The sequence below is a fragment of the Xenopus laevis genome, chromosome 4L, assembly GCF_017654675.1.
Source record: "Xenopus laevis strain J_2021 chromosome 4L, Xenopus_laevis_v10.1, whole genome shotgun sequence".
NCBI classification, from domain to species: Eukaryota; Metazoa; Chordata; class Amphibia; order Anura; family Pipidae; genus Xenopus; species Xenopus laevis.
The window spans coordinates 43888117-43910361 of NC_054377.1; the positions used below are offsets into that span (position 1 = coordinate 43888117).

General features: G+C 37.3%; 1 protein-coding gene across 1 annotated transcript; it reads right to left on the minus strand.

Moving 5' to 3' along the window:
* Window positions 1-403: 403 nt before the first annotated feature.
* On the minus strand, window positions 404-20537 carry cetp.L (cholesteryl ester transfer protein L homeolog). The gene is made up of 16 exons (NM_001095335.1): window positions 20399-20537; window positions 18834-18948; window positions 17075-17206; window positions 16033-16103; window positions 14387-14474; window positions 13990-14059; window positions 13785-13845; window positions 9367-9458; window positions 7235-7414; window positions 6564-6611; window positions 6135-6302; window positions 4819-4886; window positions 4693-4735; window positions 4423-4492; window positions 1754-1839; window positions 404-521 (listed from the first exon to the last, which is right to left on the minus strand). The coding sequence occupies exons 1-16, from the start codon at window positions 20520-20522 to the stop codon at window positions 447-449; spliced, it is 1491 nt and encodes a 496-aa protein (NP_001088804.1). The 5' UTR covers window positions 20523-20537; the 3' UTR covers window positions 404-446.
* Between the last annotated feature and the right edge of the window lie 1708 nt (window positions 20538-22245).

Consider the following 22245-nt stretch of genomic DNA (forward strand, 5'->3'; position numbering starts at 1 on the left):
AAAATGGTGGCAGGCATCACCACATAAAAAGTGGTGTACTTACCAAGCTTTCTACTGATTTCAGCGCCGGATTTCCAAATAACGCACCCCTAGCCCGGCTGCCTCCTGCACCCCTCCCCCAACAAATGTGTTCTAACCATTCTGGTTGGCTCTTTTGCTCCTCGTTCCTGGTGTCCGGGTGTGAACCTTGATTAGTTCGCCATTTATTCTAGACAACATAATAAATAGGCCCCTTGATGTAGCATTTTATGGTTATTCCAAGAGCAACATTGGTTCCCACCAGTACCACACTTTAGCCATATATACTGTGTATTTGATACCAGGAGGAATGCAGAAGCATTGCTACAGTATTCCTGTTTACTTACTAACTTTTTGTACTCCAATGAAACATCCACTAGGACTATTTATTTGATTACCTTTATTAGCTAATGAAAAACAATAAGGCTTTACAAAGCTTTTTTTAAGAAATCCACTAGAAGGTGATGAGGAAATCCAAAATCCAGTTGCACAATTAAATATCCCTGTATAAGAAAAAAAAAAAATTAACATTAAAGCACACTTTTTATTCACAAAGGAAATAGCATGGTTTTGTAAGAAACAAGAGGGGGCAGACTATGTCCAGATGTAGTAACCAATCAGATGTTTGCTTTCTGTCATTCAAACTGCCGATGTTAAATGCTGATTGGGTGTTATGGGCAACTTTTTCTCAGTGTTATTACATTACACCAATATATTTCCTAACTTTAGTTGATTTACATAGAGCCATGAATACAAATCTCAAGATTTTTGTACATAGTCTGGATTTATGTGTGTGTTAACCCTTTACAGCAAAATTAAAACATATATACAGAATATGGCCTGGTCAGACCTAAGTTGCTCAAACTGTAAGGCCACCCTAGTATGCAGTTGTCTACACTCACTATCACAAGAGTCCATAGACTGGTTTGAAGTGGACTTCATATGTACTCGGCAGACAGTAGAAGATACAGAACCTTTCCTAACTGTCATTTTAGACTGTCACCCTGACATTAAAGAGAATTAGCCCCTTACCTGGAATATAAGATTGGTGGACAATGGTGCTGTCCAACATACAGGTAATTTATTTAGCCTTGCTATTTTATTTGAGAATGAACTCTATATTGCTGTGCATGCTTAATCCAAAGTTTGTTGGCAAGGAACATGATATCATTATAGCATATGGCTAACCAAAGTTATTAAACATAAAAATCTAAATACACCTTAAGCCTGCCTTTCCTAACTGTAGTATCATTTCATCTGTAGCATTCAAATGACACAGAATGCTAGAAGAGCTAAATTATTAGTCTTTATTGTTATGAATTATATACAGATGTGGGACCAAATATCCTCAGAACCTGGGGTTTTCCGCAATTTGGATCTCCATACTTTAAGTCTGCAAAAAAATTATTTTAACATCGAAGAAACCCGGTAGGGTTGTTTTGCCTCCAATAAGGATTAATATATATCATAGTTGGGATCAAGCACTAAGTATTGTTTTATTATAACAGAGAAAAAGGAATAGTTTCAACATTTTCTCTTATTTGATAATAATGGAGTCTAGGAGAGATGACCTTCCCGTAATTTGGAGCTTTTTGAATAACATATTTTTGAATACATCCCAGATCATAGTACATGAGAAGTTAGTAAGTTTGGTGTCTAGTGAGTATGGAAAGAAATGCGGTGTATTTTTAGGCAAGACAAATGCAGATGGTGACAGTGTAGTAAGATTTCCTACCTTATGATGAATTATTTCAGGATTTATAATGTCAAACAAATTAAGCCCTTTACTATTCATCAGTGATGTCAAAGCTGGTTCCATACCTGTAAAGAAATTGTATTTTGAAAAATAGTGAATATGTAACAAATGTATCAGTGTTATGTATTTAAAGGGGATACTGTTATGGGGAAATTTTTTTTTTTCAAAATGAATCAGTTAATAGTGCTGCTCCAGCAGAATTCTGCACTGAAATCCATTTCTCAAAAGAGCAAACAGATTTTTTTATATTCAATTTTGAAATCTGACATGGGGCTAGACATATTGTAAATTTCCCAGCTGCCCCAAGTTATGTGACTTGTGCTCTGATAAACTTCAATCACTCTTTACTGCTGTACTGCAAGTTGGAGTGATATCACCCCCCCTCACTTCCCCCCCCAGCAGCCAAACAAAAGAACAATGGGAAGGTAACCAGATAACAGCTCCCTAACACAAGATAACAGCTGCCTGGTAGATCTAAGAACAACACTCAATAGTAAAAACCCATGTCTCACTGAGACACATTCAGTTACATTGAGAAGAAAAAACAGCAGCCTGCCAGAAAGCATTTCTCTCCTAAAGTGCAGGCACAAGTCACATGACCAGGGGCAGCTGGGAAATTGACAAAATGTCTAGCCCCATGTCAGATTTCAAAATTGAATATAAAAAAATCTGTCTGCTCTTTTGAGAAATGGATTTCAGTGCAGAAATCTGCTGGAGTAGCACTATTAACTGATGTGTTTTGATAAAAACATGTTTTCCGATGACAGTTTCCCTTTAAGGACAATTAAACCTTTAATATACATGCAATTTACAATAATTAGATATTAATATTCCAAAATATTAAAATAATTGCACCTTTGATTTAACTTTTAGTTTGATATAGAAAGTGATTTCTGGGACAATATGCAATTGGTTTTAATTTTTTTTATTATTTGTGGCTTATGGGTTATTTAGTATTTTATTCAGCAGCTCTCCAGTTTGCAATTACAATAATCTGGTTGCTACAGTCATAATTACCCTAGCAACCATGCACAGATTTAAATAATACTGGACTGTGAATAGAAGAGGGCCTAAATAGAAAGATGAGTAATGAAAAATAACAATAAATGTGTAGCCTTACAGAGCATTTGTTTTTTAGATAGGCTCTATAACCTCCATTTGAAAACTGAAAAGGTTCAGAAGAAGAAGGCAAATAATTAAAAAAATGATGAACACTTAATAATGAAGACAAATTGGAAATTTGCTTAGAAATGGCCACTCTATAACATACTAGAATGTACTTAAAGGAGGTGAACCACCCCTTTAAGGAAGACATGTACTATTAATATGAATGAATTATAGTACAACAGTGCCACCTGCTGGTCAGTTTCCTGCCATTAAAGGAATAGTTCAGTGTGAAAATAAAAACTGGGTAAATAGATAGGCTGTGCAAAATAAAAAATGTTTCTAATATAGTTAGTTAGGCAAAAATGTAATGTATAAAGGCTGGAGTGACTGGATGTCTAATAAAACAGTCAGAATCGAACTTCCTGCTTTTCAGCTCTATAACTCTGAGCTAGTCAGTGACTTGAAGGGGGGCCACATGGTACATTTCTGTTCAATGAGTTTGCAATTGATCCTCAGCATTCAGCTCAGATTCAAAAGCAACAGATATGACCCATGTGGCCCCCCTTAAGTCTCTGATTGGTCACTGCTAGTTAAAAAAATTTCTAAGACCCAAAAAACGCTGGCATTTTTTCTTTTTTTTATGGGTGATAGGCTGAAAAAGATCGAATTTTTTTTTGGGGCTACCCTCCTTCCCCCCTACATTTCCTAACTATGGCACCTTAACTATACAGTGGGCACATGTTTAGGGAAAAATAAAAATTTTATTTGCTGTTTTCTTTCAATAGTTTTTTATTGATTTTCCAAGAAGAGAAAATGGTTTTACAATCAAGCAGTGTCGTCAGGTATTTCCAAACAGAGGAAAACAGAGAAGAGAGAAAGATAATGAAATGAACTCATCCTCCCCCCCTCCAGACATTCTGTCAGAAGTGTTATTTGCTGTTTTGAAGGTTTCCCAGGCTTGTGTAGTGATGCTTCATATACCTCCATTGTAACTTCAATTTGGCGCCGTATGCAAATTAAGCATCGCTAGCGTAACTTCGTTTTTCTTGTCGAATTAACGCTAGCGCAACTTCGCAACCTTACGCTTCCCCTGAGCACAACTTTGGATCTTAGTGAATTTGTGTAGCGCTGGTGAAAATACGCCTGGCGAAGTGCGGCAAAGCGGACGCTAGCGCAACTACGAATCTTAGTAAATTTGCCCCTATGGGAGATGGCCTTTCCATAATTCTGAGCTTTCCGGATGTCAGGTTTTCTGCAGAGATCCTATCAATTGTACTATTTTAAAAGTGACTTGTCGCTATAAATGCACAAGACACATCTATGAAATCAGAAAGTGAAGATTCTATTAGTAACTCCTAAATAAAGATTCTGTCTCTTTTAATGAACTGGAATAACTATTCAATACCTGAGCTGAATATAAAAAAATATGATTTCAACAAAGTCATACAACCCCTTTAAAATGGATATTAAGGGAAGGTAAACTCGGCTAGAGAATGGGGTGCAGTTTTAAATACGTTATTGGCTTTACATTGAACACTCACGTTTCATAACAGCAGCAATCCCATACAGAGAAATAGTTTTATGGAGAAATTGTCTGATTTCTTTTTCCTTCTAGGAAAAAAAGCACACAGTTTAGGAAAGGGAGGGAGGAAGGACATTATTAATGAAGTTAAAGGGGACCCGTCACTTCAAAAAATTATTCATAATCCTATATTATCACATCAGTCAAGCAAAATGAACTTTAATTACACTATATAAATTATTTGAATCTTGTTGAATGTTGAATGAATGAAGTTTACTGAAATACCTACCGCAGATGTTTGCAAGGAGCTTGTGCAAGTCTTGATGTGAACTCTGCAAGACAATGATGGACACCATAATGAGAACAAACCAAATCATCGCTATCCAACTGCATTACTAAAGTGCAGCTCACTCACATAGAATCAGAAAGGTTCAATATCAGCTTTTTATCTGCATATGAGGCCTTCACTGTCGCAGTAACATCCTGTTGAAAAAAAAGAAGAGCAACATGTTTTATTTACTTAAGTTTAAACAATCAAGGAAGTGATTGAAGCTAATTATAATACATGTAGAATGTTTATGATTTCCATATGCAGACAAGGGAATAACGATGGTGACATCCAACTCGTAATCCACCGGGGAGCCCAGCTAAATACAGATTTCATTATCATCAAGTTTAGATTTTTTGTTTCCAGGTTCCATTTTGATCAATGCCAATGTGCAACCTGCAACACAGGGCACAGCAATATCAAAATAACCTGGCACCAAAAGGCTTAGAGAGAGTGACTGCCCATGCCAACACCCATTGTGGGAGGGGTTGTGTGAGCACTCCAAGGCAAAGTAAAAGTAGCTATTTTTCCCAGATCAGTAGCACTTCCATTGATTTATATATTTTTCATAGCCTTGGATTTCTCCTATAACCCCCCTCCTTTTTTGCATTTTTCTTTTGTAGCAGAGTTATTCTGTAGGAAGCAGTTATGCCACAGGTCAAACTTCCATGTAGTTGCAGTATCCCCACACCTATCCCTTTAAATGGTGGCCTTATGCTTTTAAAAATGGGTGTTGGTCTGGGCAGTTTATCTCTTTTAAAAGCCCCAAGTGGGGGAGGATTAAGTCTGTGGAAGCAGTGTTGTGGTCTTGGCAGTCTCTCTCGTCTAAAAGCTAATGGTAGAGAAGGACTAAGCCCTCTGACGCAAACCAATGCCCAGGTCAGGAGACCTTATCCCATGAAATGCTACCATGGAGGAAGGTGCCAGCCATTGAATACCTAAATGGTTAGGGACCACCATGTGGGTTTTACCTAGACATGATATGGTGGCTTACCAGTTTTATGATCATAACTTTGTAACTAAAACCCCCTGTTTTTGTAAATACAAAACCATTGCTTTTCAAGCCTTTTAGTTCCAGGGTACTTTGATCTTACTGTGCCCTGTGTTACTGTAAACGCACCTGAAAGCAGGTGGTGACACTAAGCAAAAACTGTTAATTTATTCAATTGGCTTGTAATACAGGTAAATAAATATTGTATTAAGTGAAGCATCATTTTTCCTTATTTCTTATTCTTCGATAAAACTACTGTTCCTGTTTAAGAAACAAACAATGCACAAGCGCCCAGCTAAGGGACATACTATGTAGCAAATGTCCTGCCTTGAGAGCTGGCGAATTTGATTTGCTATTATTATTTTTGTCTGTCAAATTACAGCATATTAGTGATTTCATCCCTAGCACTTACTGTTTCAAAGTATAAACCAACAACTTGTGATTCTGTACTCAATGTAGAATTCAGTTGGACAGCCACTGATGATGTCACAATTGTTCCTTCAGGAGTGATTCTGATTTCTGGCGGGGTAAGACTCCATATTTTTGTTACTGAGTTACTCAGTGACAGTCCATGAAAGATCTTGAGGTAGAGGTGATAAAAATAAAGATCTTGAGGTTGAGAAGATAAAAATAAAGATCTCGAGGTAGAGGAGATAAAGGGACAGAGGAAATTCAAAAACAAATGAAAGGATATGCAAATACACCCACAGCAAAGGAGCAAGCAAATGGAAAAGTTTCAAGTGCAGCAAAGGAAGAGGAGGTAAAAGTACCATAGAGCAGACCCTGTGATCTGGACCCTCTTGTCCCCCAGCCCCCACCCCAGAATTATGTTACCAGTTACCTTTTGGTTTGCTTCGTGGGATTCTGTATCATCATCTTTTAAGATATCCTTAGATAAATAAACAAATACAGTACATACTTTTTATATATATTTGTGCATTTTTAAACCCACATTAGAGCTAGGCCATGTGTCACACATTGTTGTAGAGGTGACATCCCAGACTACCTCCTCAGGCTTGCTGGAAGTGTCCAGCTTCTGACCCAGCCAGCTGTATTGCTTAATTTTCTATTTCCCTCATACATTATTATTACCTCATTATTGTGCATACTTATTTCAGTTTTCACTGAAAATTTTCAGTTTATATTACTTCTAATATTACCTCTAAAGTTTATATTTCCTGTAATCCCATGATGAGTCCCATGTTTGAGGGACTGGGGCTAAAAATTGTATGCCAGGTTTATGTCCAGAGTATGATTATTATTTAAAGACCTTCTCAACTACCTAGGGTTCAGATCTAGTATCATTAGTATCATTACTATTTTTTATTAAGAATAAATGGTTAGCCCTGCCTACCAGGCCACACCTCTAAACAAGAATACAACTATGCCCTTTAAACAACTATTGAAAATACGTAACCCCATCTTTACCATAGGGTGTTCCATGACCCCCTTGGCAAGAGTTTAAAAAATGGGGTTCTTTTTTTCTGTCGCACAACAGGTGTTTTAAGTTACCTTAAGTTCTGATCCTGTGAGCTTCAGCTCTAAACGGCCATCAAAAAATGAGGCCTGTGCCATAGAATTCAGCACATGCTCGGAAAACCAAAAGTAAAGCATTCTGTTTTCAGATAAAAGGGAAGGGGTGTACAATGAGCTGTTAAATATGTCAGAGGGTTTCCTGTAGAGGACAGCACCCTGTAGAATAGAAAAAAAATGTACATTATACATAACATTGTTATGTTAAAAATTTTAGACAGTATATATATATAGCCAGAACATAACACACAGAAGAGGTAAACCTCACCCAGCTCTTATGAGTATTAGGTAAAGGAATCCCCAGGTATATCATATCTAGTAGAACAGCACCACCTGCTGATGCAGTTGCAATATATACTTGTAAAAGTAGGGCAGGAAAAAGGAGATGAAAATGTATAATTTGAATCATACCAAAAACAAGATAAGCATAATGAATAGGGGTCATATTTGTATAGGAAAATGCAAATGGAACAGACATGATACTTTATGGTCATCTAATGGCTAAAGAACATGGGCACATATGAACATTCAGGACGTAGTGGTAAAGATGCCAAAGTGATGATCTAGGGAATCACCCCTTTCTTAAAGCTATTTTATATGTTTCCTTTTTGCACTTGAGTAATGGTAATACTGCAAAAAATGAATCAGGGCTGCTTCAGTGGGTCCAGCACAACGATCTCATGCATGGGTCCACCAGCTCCAAGAAATAATGTTGTGGCAGTGTCCTTGTTTCTCCAAAAGAAAAAGCACCTCTTTTAAAGGCACTAGTAGAGTATTTATAAGAAAGATCACATTGGAAGATTTGATCAAAACTTTGGGGGGGTATTTACTAAAACTCACATTTATCTATTTTCTTATTAAAACAAAGTCAACCTAACTCCTATCCATAAATTGAACTCATTTATCAAAATATCAGCTCGAAAAAGTTGGTGTAAATAAAAAATGCTGCTGCGACAACTCAAATTTATTGGATTATCGGACGAAAACCAGCAAGGATGACAATGTCAAGAAACATCTTCAGGGAAATTTGCCATTGACGTCTACATGACCTTGACAAGATTTTTTGCAGATTTGGGGTATAGTAAAAAAAATATGAGTTTATTTTTCTCTAAAATTTCGAGTTCCCTTTTAAAAACTTGACCAAAAGTTTAATAGGCCCCTTAGTGTAAAAACAAAGCAAAAAGAAATTTAAATGGTTATGTTGTAGAACTGGTCCAGATTGTTAAAAATGAAGAGTGTGTCTGGGAATCTTTATGCAAAAAGTTACAGATGATATTTGTATGGTGGCCAAACTGTCAAAGTGGCCCTGAGCACATGCTCTTTTTGTCCATTTATTAATACTCACCTGAAATTATTATTAATGTTACTTCTGTTGCAGGGTTTTTGCTATAAATATACTAATTTGCCTTCCAATATTACCTTGTCAAACAGGAGGTCAGGGTGCAACAGCCTTTGTGATTTTTTGTAGTCCTTGTGACGTGGTGTGTTAAACCAACCAATACATAGTAAATGCTACTACAGAGAAAAATTCTGAACAAAAGATTCTTGCAGTTGACCTTCACAGCTAACACAGACCTCTCCTTCTTCCCACACAGATGCAAACTGCAGTCTGCTATTCTGCTACCAAGATGTCCAATGCCACCCAAACCGATATTTCTGTCACCACTTGCAATTGTCCAGTCTATACTTCCCATAGTGTTTCACACTTTCCCTAGGTCTTTTGTTTGGTGTGGCTCTCTTGGGGTCATAACCAGAGGTGCATTTACCATGTAGGCACTCAAGGGCCTGTGTCTAGGGTGGCAGCTTTAAGTGGGAGGCCCTCGTATGCCTATATGGTAAAATAAATTCTGAAGCAACCCCCACTAGTGGTGTGGGGAAGTGACATCATGTGCGTTGTGCCATGCTCGTGCGCAGATAGTGGTGCTCAAAGATCCAGTGTTGGTCAAAACCCCATTTTCTCTGCTTATCAACATGTGTATTGTACAAAAACCATCTATAAGAATTATAAGGACTAATTTATTAAGGTGTTTTTCTTTTCAGTCCTCAAATATGACTGCAGAATATTTATCAGAAAATATTTAACTAAGCATGTATTAATTTGCAGCACTGACCTTATGACGTGACTCCATGTAACCTGCTTTAATAACAGGAAAGGATGTAACAGAAATATCCACCCCAATGTCACCATCTCTCAGGAAGTCTTCTACAAAGAGAGAGCAAATTTGTGAGAAACAGTGTTAATTTTACAGTTAGGTAACTGTTTACCTTCTGAACTTCTCTATCTCCTATCTCTGCGACCATACAATTACAGGAACTAGTCATCAGGTGGCACTGCTGTTACAAAATTCATTGTATTGCCAGTTAAATGATTAAAGTATGATACCTCTGAAACAGCAAAACATTTACTCAAAATGCAAAAGTGCTCGTAAAAGCAATTTTACTCTATTTAAGTAGAGGCTGATATTCTGAGAAACTTATTATTTGTGATTTTTGAGTTATTTAGCTTTTGATTCAACAGCTATCATGCATTGCAACCATGCATTGATTTGAATAAGAGACTAGAATTTGAATAGGAGGGTAGAAAGATGAGTAATAAAAAGGTAACAATATCAATAAATGTGTAGCCATACAAAGCATTTGTTTCTAGATGGGGTCAGTGGCCCCCATTTGAAAGCTGGAGTCAGAAGAAAAAGGCAGATAATTCAAAAACTATAAAAAAAAAATACACAATGAAGACCAATTGAAAAGTTGCTTTCAGCTGTTCTCTGAGGTAGGCTCCAAAAGTTAGAAAGAGATATTTATACACTCTTTAGTCACAACTTAGTTAATAATTATTAAACAGTGGCCCTTAGACTACTTTATAGATCATCTGTTTCACCCAACTTAGCATACAAAATAGGCCTACTAAACACATCTAACTGTACAAAATGTAATCTTTCAGATACTACATTAGAAGATGAACATGCATTGAATTTGGGATGAAGTTCTATCACAAATTGTTGATTTATGTGATATCCCAATAATTAGAACAAACCCACAAATATTGTTAGGGCTATAGCCTAAACCCACAGACACCACCATTAAAGACAATATTAGATTGGCTGACATCCTTGTTCTTACAGTAATTGAAAACTCAAACTTGCCTCCTCCTCCATCCCTACTTGGAAAAATGCCTCATGTTACAACGCCTATGCCCTAAACTACTGTCATAGCTGACAGAATCTTGTCCTCTCCACCTTGCTAGCAGGATAGGGCGCGAGCTGCGAACCTGGGTATCGAACCTGGGTATCAAACCCAGACTAAGGGTAGGCAGAGGGCCCTTCAACAGGCTCCTGCCCAGCGCCCCCTCATTGTTGCACCCTAAACAGGTGCATGTTCTATGGGGTGCCGTTTGTCCCAAATACATTCTGTATACAAAACTATCCCTAATACACAGAATGAATGTCTCTCATGTTATATAAGTATTTGTGACCATACACAAATAAAAAAATATACAAAAGACTTATTTCTATTAAAGAATGAAAACAAAATCTGGTTAGTGCACAAAAGGATGTCATTATATCACAAACTCCATTCTGTACATTTTAACAAGAAATCTGTCGCACAAATGTATAACCTCCATGTAACGGACACACTTATGTGCAAAGTTACTTACAGAATGAATTATGTAAAAACAAAGTTGGACATAATATATAATAGTGTAACTAACTAGTGCTTGTCAAGCTAGATTTGACTGACAAAATAGATATCTGCGACAGAAAGCAAGATTTTATAGCACAGGATTCATTCGTTTCACAAAACAGATAAAATAACCATTCTGTGAAGCAATACTGTCAGTCACATTCCTGAACCAATAAGAACAAAGCTTATTGCCATATACAAACAAGATGAGAAGTGGCCAGCTCTGCTCCACATGGCTAAGGCAAAGTCTCTGACCTGCTATAGAGGGCGCCCTCTAATGCCCCCTGTGCTGCATAGTAATAAACATGAACAAACCTTTCCTAAAAGAGCTGCTGTTAAACACTACAGGTTCATAAATGGAAGTTTTTACAAATGACTGAGAAATATAATACTGCACTTATAATGATTGTAGAAAAAGAAAAGTATGCAAAACATAAATATGATCATTTTAGGTGATATGGCTATTCTTATTGTAGTAACCGGCTTGTGTGGCCATTTTGGTTAAGGGCATTCCTGCTATTTTGCCATTATCTTATGACTCACTCCTGTTCCTCTTCCTGTCTAAGCTGAGAGCAATAATGGGACAGGCCACACCCACCTGCCATCTTCTATGAAATGTACCAGAAGTTACTGTGCTTGTCTGGCTGCTTTGCCTGACTCTCAGAGTCAGTTATTAGTTTTGTATATGATAGTTAGACTCCAATGTCTCCTCCTAGCTGTAATCTTGCACCAATTAGCTTGTAGTAGTCTCTTAATAATGTGCTTAGCTAAAGTTCAACTACTACATAATAGATTTAGCCAGAGACTTGGGACTGATCCTGTGCACAGTGCATACCGCCCAACTGTCCCTTTTTTGGAGGGACAGTCCCTCTTTTAACAGCTCAGCCTGCAGTCCCTCATTTGTACTGGAAAGTCCCTCTTTTCTCTGCATTGAACAGCCAGAAAAATCTATTATGTAGTAGTTGAACTTTAGCTAAGCACATTATTAAGAGACTACTACAAGCTAATTGGTGCAAGATTACAGCTAGGAGGAGACATTGGAGTCTAACTATCATATACAAAACTTATCTGAGAGTCAGGCAAAGCAGCCAGACAAGCACAGTAACTTCTGGTACATTTAATAGAAGATGGCAGGTGGGTGTGGCCTGTCCCATTATTGCTCTCAGCTTAGACAGGAAGAGGAACAGGAGTGAGTCATAAGATAATGGCAAAACAGCAGGAATGCCCTTAACCAAAATGGCCACACAAGCAGGTTACTATAATAAGAATAGCCATATCACCTAAAATGATCATATTTATGTTTTGCATACTTTTCTTTTTCTACAATCATTATAAGTGCAGAATTATATTTCTCAGCCATTTGTAAAAACTTACATTTATGAACCTGTAGTGTTTAACAGCAGCTCTTTTAGGAAAGGTTTGTTCATGTTTATTACTATGCAGCACAGGGGACATTAGAGGGCCCCTTTATAGCAGGTCAGATACTTTGCCTAAGCCATGTGGAGCAGAGCTGGCCACTTCTCATCTTGTTTGTATATGGCAATAAGCTTTGTTCTTATTGGTTCAGGAATGTGACTGACAGTGTTGCTTCACAGAATGGTTATTTTATCTGTTATGTGAAACAAAACTTTCATTTTGTGGAAAGAATGAATCCTGTGCTATAAAATCTTGCTTTCTGTCGCAGATATCTATTTTGTCATTCAAATCTAGATTGACATGCACTAGTTAGTTACACTATTATATATTATGTCCAACTTTGTTCTTACATAATTAATTCTGTAAGTAACTTTGCGCATAAGTGTGTCCGTTACATGGAGGTTATACATTTGTGTGACAGATTGCTTGTTAAAATGTACAGAATGGAGTTTGTGATATAATGACATCCTTTTGTTCACTAACCAGATTTTGTTTTCATTCTTTAATAGAAATAAGTCTTTTGTATATTTTTTTTCTCTGTGTATTGTCACAAATTCTTAAACATGAGAGACATTCATTCTGTGTATTAGGGATAGTTTTGTATACAGAATGTATTTGGGACAAACAGCACCCCATAATGTTCTACCTACCTCTAGTTCTGGCCCTGCTTTTTTGATTATGTTTCATAAACTGCTGACATGTTGTCATATTCTTACATTGTGAACTATTATTACTACAGGCATATGTTTGGAATATTCGAATACTGTTATAACTGTTTTACTATTATTATTTAATAGTAACAAGCCATTTATTATGCTGTGTAAAATTAATTTTGCCAGAAAAACTGTGTAAAATAAATGGTGCGATATGTTAAGCCATTCGAACGTCAGATTTAACACTATTTTACACTGCTTCAGACCTTTGTAAGTAAGTTCCGGTGGAAGTTGCTCAAAGAAAAAGCATGCAAAAAGATTATACCATTTGACACTGTTTTACACAACAATGCCTGGTGAATTATTCTGCAGGGTTACATAAAAAAGATGCTTAGCCTTGAAAGACGTGAAAGATTCAGGATAAAATAGTTACCAAAGGATTTTTCCTGAGCCTCTCTCTCTCTCTCAACTGCCACATACCTCAGCTACTAAAAAGGCCCTTTCTCAGAATCAATTTTCCCCAAGGCTGACGGTGAAGTGAGCATCTTTTTACACTAAATCCTCACAAGGAAAAGCAATAACAGATCCAAAAACAGACTTGCACGTGTTTACTTCACATGTCGATATAACTGTGCATAAATGTGCGTAGGGCTGCAAAAGTGCAGTACAAAAGAGTATCAGCTCTGTGTATTCATGCAAATTAAATGGAGAAATGTAGACCCCCTGGGTTTTGAACTTGTTTGTGCCATTATTTTCATTATCTTTTATTCACCATTTACCTGCTTTGTCCTGGATGAAATCAGCAAGCAAATTGGCCACATAATTAATTTCTTTACAAATCTGTTAGGAAAAAAGGAAAGAGTTCAGGGCAGGAAATGATGAATGATAATTTCAGGACCCTTGTCTTGCAGCTTCCAGGCCTTCTCAGTCTTCTCATATAAATAGGAATTATTTACATTTTAGATCACTGCAGCATTTTCTTACCTGCCTTTTAAGAACAAGTTTTAAAGTGAATGAAATAAAATCTGTAAAAAGCTGTTTCAACCATCCAGGCCTGGAAGAAACAAAGGTTTACAATAAGTTAGTATAAGTAAAACAACAAGTGAAGCTAAACTCATCTATAGCGACTATAGAATACTTTTCAGGGGTATAGGTACATCATGGGTTGCAACTTCACCAAGGTGGGGCCTGATGAGCATTTACCTCCCATGCAAGTTTTTTTAGAAATCTACAAACTATTAACATTTACGAGAAAATGCCAATTTTACTCAAAATTCCCATAGAAACTAACTGAATATTAGTAAACCTGTCCTCTAGTCTATGTGTCATATAATTTGGCTGATATTAAGGTAATTACATAAACAAGATATTTAGCTCTTACTGTTTGTCTCCATAGAGGTGTAATACAAGTTTATGAAATGTCAAGTAGCAATCTGATGTGTCTGCAGCAACTCGGTTGTTTCCGCAAGCTGTCAAATAAAGTCAGATTGACCAAGAATATGGACATTAGCAGAATATACTTAGAGCATATAACAGTGAATGAATTTTGAAGAATACACCATTGAAACATCTGTCTCAATACTGCTTTTATCCAGTCTTATCTGCCTGAAAACCAATCAACCAAAGGCTTTCAGCAGTGTCACTATCCATCCCCACTCCTAAAAGACATCCACTATCATAGAGGAACAGTGTCAGTTTATTAGCTCACATACCATGATTTGTGGGGAGCCAAAGCAAAAAAAAAAAACAGATCTTTGATCCACCCCAGTCTTGCCTCAGTACACCCAAAATTCACACTTGACCTGTCCAAACCCTGCCACTCATTCGCAAACAGGTCTGGGCTTGGAGTCAATATAGGGCCTGGCATTCCAAGCACACAGATGCCCAAATTGTCCTCCACCAGCCCACTATATAGTGACTGTCTATGGGACCTTACAGCAGCCCCTCTGGCGTTTGCCAGAACCCACAGATTGCCAGTCTGGGCCCGCTTGCAAAGACAACCCCCTTGTGGACCATGAATTGAACATTGGTCTCCGAGGCCTTGATTTTTAAGGCACATTGGCTAAGAGAGGATGAATAAAAGGTAGTAATGAAAACTCTCTCTTGGGAGAAATATTAAAGACCACAACAGAAACATATACTGGACAGGCAGTTTATAAGGTAATGGAATGATAACACACTCACTCCAGACTAAGTTAGAAACAAACTCAGGACCAGGCCCGGCCAGACTGGCAATCTGTGAGTTCTGGTAAATGCCGGAGGGGCTTCTGTAAGGTGCCATACACAGGCACTATTTACACTATGGGGCTCATTTATCAACACTGGGCAACAGTAGAAACAGTTGCAAAACTGGTCAAGTCATTTTTATGCAACAATTTGTAACTTACAATTCTACATTTATTAGATCCAATTGATCTAATTGTGCAATGAAAAAAGCACAGTTGCATCAAAATTTATAACAAACTTAGAATATTGGATGGCACTTCTGGTAAAGGCTTAATTGTAGCAGGCTGCTAACGCGTTTCGGGATTGTCATGCCTATGATTAAGGGAGACAATCCTGAAACGCGTTAGGTGTTTTACCAGCAGCCTGCTTGCATGAATTTTTAGTCATGTAAAGAAGAGCAAGGACAAATACCAGAGTATACAATGTTATAATGTACTGCATACATATAGCATAAATATAGTAACCTAATCAATTGCAGATTTGTACCAAGCATTTAGAAACCCAAAATGTTCACTGGAGCACAAGTGTATACTTATTCTCCAGTGAGTATTTCCAGTCAACTGGAGAATGCAATCTTGGGTGATTTGCATCCAGCTGAACAAACCAGTTCCTTTCTTCATTTACTGATCTCTATATTTTGGGGATCTGGTCTCTAGCTTTGGATTATTACTGACTTTGATTTTGTATGAAATGTTTTTTCCCCAGTGTACTGTACAGCTTTGTAGAATAGATTGGATTCTTATAAATACACATTTCTATATCTTTATATCCTTCTAATTACTTAGTTATTGGGTTACTCACTCAGTTTGGTGTTGATTTGTAAATCAGTAGAGGAATCTATTTCAAAGTCAATGGTTTGTCCAACTTTCATACTAGAAATAAAGAAAGTGAATTTAGAGGATACTCCTGGTCCGTGATTGCTGCCAGAGAGTTGACCCCCCATTTCCCCCCTTTTATCAAAACATTCAATTACAGAGAGTTTATACATTGACTCCATTGTGGTGTGTATCTGCTTTATGCAAAACCGTTTAATCATCTTTATAATTATTCTTTGCACCAGCTCTAGTAAACCAAGATCAGACAGGAGACCACTAAACACAAACTGTGGGTTGACTGCTGTGGGTTACAATAACTGGACAAAACATCCTATAAAGAAACCAAGAATCTGCATTGTTCACATTCAGAATGATACGATAAAATTAAATGTCAACAAAATGCATTTGAGTATTGATGCAAGCAGTAGTCTTATACTAAAATTCTCATCGTTTCTAGGACAATTTTGTAGATTTTGCTAGCATATATGTCTGTGCTGTAGTGGCGTTTGAAAGGCACATGACTCAAGTGATAAGGTTTCTCAAAGATAATAATTTTTTTTTAAACCCGAAAATTCAACAACTCAAATTTTTTGTGGAAAAAACATCTCAACCTTTGATAAATAACTAAAAAGTTATTTATCGGTCATCGTCATATTAGGTCTGTTTTTGTAAGTAATTGATCCATGAAGTACCTAAACCTGACTGTTTTGCCAACCTAACTATCCCTTCTCAACTTCTCAACTCAGTTTCTAATGCTAATGGACTACTGCTGCACAAAAATGGCAGCCCCCTCACAGAGGAACATGGGGGAGTGGATAGGTAATGTTAAAACATTGGGCAAATACTTTTATAACCCCACTCGGAGCCCCCCCCACGAATGGAGGGTCTGCTTCCTCTATAGTTATGCCACTAAGTAAATCCCCAAAATAATATGTATTTGAATTTCCTATACAAAGTCCAGCATGCCTTTCTTAAAAAGGCCTTTATACACTGTATCTGTGCTTTGATATCATTGTCTAATTACTTACAACCAGGCTCCATAGCCATAGCTCAGAGTCCCGCTGAAGGATGCACTCACGTTCTTGATCATGATATATACAGCATCATCTTCCCTTAGTTCCACTTCACTGCTACCAATTGTCAAATTGCTTATCTGGATGCTAAATGAGAAAAACCATCATGTGAACACAATAAGACAAATTGCCCAGTCTGCTGTTTACAGGTCAGGATTGACTCTTTACTCTCTTTCCTTCACCAGAATTTCCTCCTGCACCTGTATTTCTGTATGCACTCTTAAATTAGGATTACATTTATTTATACAGCTGTATAAATGAATGTAATATCCCTGATGTCCTTAGATTTTCACTGTACAATTATTTGAATCACTGGGGACATGGACACTGCAGGTATGATACTGGAAAACTAACCTTGAATAAGATGTTTGAATCCTGTCTCTACAGACTCACCAGGCATTAATTTATTTTTAGCAGGACTAGATTTGTTCTAGGAAGAAACTGATAATGTCTGGGTGACATTGAATGGCCTAGTCTTGCACTATTACATACAAAGCCAAAGCCAGATCTGTATGACCTTTCCATTTCCTGCACTCTTTAGACCTGAAGAAATCTAATCAAATTCTGTGTAAATCTTCTGTAATGGCCTTACTTGCCTTTTTTGCTGAACATAATATTGTAGTTTATTGATAGACAGCTTGTGGTTGTGCTGCTGGCAAGCAAACCTCATCCCTCTACTTCTTCCAAGACCTATCAGCTGCAATTTCATTAGTAAATTACCTTATTAAAACAGCCAACCAAAGCATTTAACAGGCAATTTGACTCTCACTGTACTAAAGTTTGAATAAAGCCTATTAATTTGCCACAAAATATGGTCTTTTATTTCAGTTTCTTCCAGTTTTAACACATCAATCATTTTCTCTGTGATTGCAACCCATAAGCACATGTCTATACTGGCTTATGGCATGTTGCATTCCTCACTGACTATTATATATCTAACCTTTATCAAGCACCTTAAAAGAGTGGTTGACATTTAAGTTAACTTTTAGTATGTTATAGAATATACCATTCCTAGTAAGTTTGCAATTATTTGTCATTATTTATTTGTATATTTGTTTTTTAATTTTTTTTCTTGCTCATTCTAGTTTTAAATGGGGATCACTGACCCAGCAAAAAAAAAGCTCTTGCTCTTTTGCTCTCTGAAACTACAAATGCACTGTTGTTGTTATTTGTATTACTTATCTTCCTATTCAGTCCTTCACCTGTTAATATTCCATCTCTCATTCACATTTACCTGGTAAATACCTTAGCAACCAGATAGCTGCTGAAATACCAAAGTGGAGAGCTGCTGAACAAAAAGCTACATAACTGAAAAAAAGATCAACTGCAAATTGTCTCAAAATATATAAATCATACTAAAATATAATTTAGAAGTAAACGACCCCTTTACTGCATTTTGCAAGAATTCATAGTGTTCAGTGTAGAAACCAAGGTCAAGGCAGTTCTGCACTGTACTTTACCACTTATCTTCCTCATAATATCCCCTCCGTAAGATCTAAAATAGGAATCTTTATCACTTTGTCCTGTTACAAAAATGTCATTTATTTGTTCTAGAATATAAGTAGTGAAAGTACTCTACTTCATACTACTCCTTACCATTACTAACTCTGAAACATGTAATTTGCCTCCAGTCTAATTGAATTTATATCTAATCTCTATATTTCTTGAGCTACAAATAAGATCAAGACTGAAAAGCAAGGGCAAAAGTACTTACTTAGTCAAACCATAGGTCACTTGTCCGAAAAATCTGATGGCCTTCTCTCCATTGATGTCTGGATAAGATGCATGTCTGAAGGCTGCTTGGATCACTTGTGCAGTCTGCTCATTTACTAAGAGTGGATGATGTTGTTTTAGTCTTAACAGGGGTTTCATATTGAAGCATTGGTTCATGCACTGTATCTCTAAGACAAATCATCTCTAACAACACAAATCTACACTAGAGAAGTGAGACATTTGGGTGCAATATATGTCCCTTTAAAGCTTATTGAAATATATATATATTTCTTCACTAGATAGCTCTAAGTTGATTTATCCACGAGCTTGGATAACTCCACTTGGAGTTAGCAAGTGAGCTTCTGAGCACTGGTTCTTACTGCCTGCCATACAGCACTTGCGAATGGGAGGATTCAGGTCTCTGTGCTCAGTTTTGAAGTGCAGAGACATGCGCCAGTCCCTTTATGAGCATGGCAGGTACAAACAACATGGCAGATTGTGTCCATTTTTGCAATGTGTACCCTGCCCTGCACATGATGAATGTGGCATTTTGGTGATAAAAACCACCACGTCTGCCTGCTCCTGATCGAAACAATGCTTCCGGGTTCAGGCAGACCAGGAGTGGAAGTGCAGCGGTGCAGGCGGAGATCCGCCATCGTGAGGCCCTGGCCTCATGTCATAAACGCCATGTGGCGAGCTGTTACACAACTGTAATTACAAAGTTAATGAATGTGCTCACATCTACATTCTTTGTCGTCAGTTTTCATCAGATTTCATGAAAATCTACAAATCTGGTGAGTTGGATTTCGCAATGCCAAAATTGCAGCTCTCCAACTAGTGCGGACTAAAACAAGTGGCACGTTGTACTTATTTTAGTATCCACTTCTAGATACAGTATTTACCTACATGTATTGATTGGTTGCTATGGGTTTCTAAATTGCAAATATTGAGCCTCACATTTTCTCACAAGTGGAGTGCCCCCATCACTAAAAACCTAGGCCAGTGGAAAGAAATTGTATAACTTAATAAGCTGACAATATAACATCATGTAACATATAACAGTTCGACTGAGTTTTTATAATGAATAAAACAAGCATACAGAATTGCCTGCTATAAGAATAAACTGCAATTCACTGTGAAAGTGAATGTTCTAAGACTATCACACTGAATTAGACTGACATTCTCTGTTTAAAGAACTAAACCATAAAAATTACTATTGCTAAACACACCATATTTTATATACTGAACTTATTGCACCAGCCTAAAGTTTCAACTCAATAGAAGCGATGATCCAGATTTTCAAATTTGTCACAGGGGAAAGTGTCTGCGACATTCTCAGTGGACTCAGAGCAGCGAATTGCAAATTATCAATCAGAAAATGAGGTTGGCCTGTAATTTAAGCTAATGCTTAAGGGCTGACAATATAATTCTGATGCTAGTTGCACTGGTTTCTGTGCTGCTGTGTACTAATTATAACATCTATAGCCTAATAAAGTTAAGCTTTAGTTCTCCTTTAAGAAAGCAAGTTCAATAACATTTGTATAGGAGCTGATGACAGGTACTTACACACCAGGGCAGCTGGTTTTGTCACCCTGCAAACGATTCCAGTCTCAAGGGGGGATGACGGATCAAAATCACAAGCTGATGAAATACTTAGAAAACAAGCGCAGAAGAAAATCATCGGCCACATTGTGCTGCCTCTGTGTAGATCTCTGACAGACTTCTAGGAATTCTCCTGTGGTATAACACAAAATATCCCAGGAACTTAAAAAAAAAAAAAAAAAGGAAACATTTCCTGTGGTAATCCTTGACCTTGTTGTAGTATTCACAAAAGAACACGGTTTATCTCATTTTGTGTGGCAGGTTTCCAGCAATTGTCAGAACAGAAAAACAATTACTCTTCAATACGACTGTTGCAAGAACCCATCTTGCAGTCAATTCACTTTTCTATTATTTTAATCATATTTTCTCTATTTCTATGCATATTTCGCCCCACTATATAAACAGCAATTAAAAAGTTGCATATTTACAAGCTTTTTGTGTCAAGGTTACCCTCCTGAAGAAAGTACAAGTGTTATAAGGCGGTACTTGGTTGTTGGATATAAGAGGTAAAATTGAAAAAAACCTTTCCTTGGAAAGACTAGGTCATAGCTTAATAAGCAAATGATTAATTTTCATGTTGCTGCAGGGAATATATCAGACAGGTCAACCTTGTAGTAGAATTAGTCAATGTGATTAAACACGCATTTAACATTTAGCACAGCAGATTTTAGCACAAACTTGAGTGCATTTTTCAGGTATCCCTGTCTAATGGATGTTGCCACTTCAGCTCACTATATACAAGTCTGTTTACTAATCCAGTTGTTTGCTCTGTGGCTACATGAATAGACTATAGGAGATTTCATTTATAGGATTGGGAACTGAAAAAATACTAAAGAGGTCATATGTATTGCTGGAATGGTTTCTTCAAGAGTTGGGTGAAAGGGAAACAAACTCTTAAAGCTGTAGACAATCTAAGGGAGCAAGGGAGGAAATTCCGTAGGAAGGAAGAGCATGGGAGAGGTCTTGTAGCAGAGAATGACAAGAGGCCATTGTGTAAAGAAAGAGATAACCTTTGGAGCTTACTTGTTAAAGAAAAGTATGGAACTGTAGTATGGAGCATTGTTTAGTAAATGCATTGTGTTTTAGGACCAGTATTTGGAAATCAGCCTAATGACTGATAAAGTGTATCAACAATGATTTAAGGAAATAGGTTAAACATATTTTTAAAATCCCCTTCTGTGTACAAGACAGGACAGTAGCAATTACATTTTTTATTTAATATATACTTAAAAAAATCACTTGGATAACAAAGTTGTAGGATGAGAGATACATGTGCACAATTATAGAGACACATGCTACAGTTGCACAAAAATGGATGCATCCCTTGCATGCATCAACATCAAGTGCCATTGTGCCCAACCATTCTGTTCTGACAATTCACACACAAGTGAGGCAATTGAGGCAGGGGAATCATGGAGCTTCAGCCATCTAGAAAGTGGTAGTAAATCCAGGGTTCTCACTAGTGATGTTCTGGTTGGTCCTAGAGGAGAGTTTGCAGGTTGAATTTGCCACCATCCAGCTGCTCCCATGACCTCCCCAAACTATGCAGACCCCCACAAGTGACAGGGCAGCACTTATATCCCCTGCCCCCTCCAATTACATCTGAAGTGGGCAAGTATATAAATACAGCATGTTAGGCCAAGCTATATGCTGGTTAGGGTTGGCTCCAGCAGTATTTTTTGACGCACACATTGCTTGCTTCCACTGTGGTCTGCTTTAATAGGAATAAAAGATTTACAGTCTGTGTTGGTCTTTGTGAAAGGGTAAGGATGATCACACAAGTTTGCCTCAGTGGGAGAAAAGTGCATTTA

Coding starts and splice junctions, on each gene's coding strand:
- cetp.L (NM_001095335.1), bottom strand. CDS start 20,522: ATGTGGCCGATGATTTTCTTCTGCGCTTGTTTTCTAAGTATTTCATCA. Junction 17,207..18,833: donor GTGACCTATGGTTTGACTAA/GTAAGTACTTTT, acceptor TTTCTCATTTAG/CATCCAGATAAGCAATTTGA. Junction 522..1,753: donor CTGAAATAATTCATCATAAG/GTAGGAAATCTT, acceptor TTTCTTATACAG/GGATATTTAATTGTGCAACT.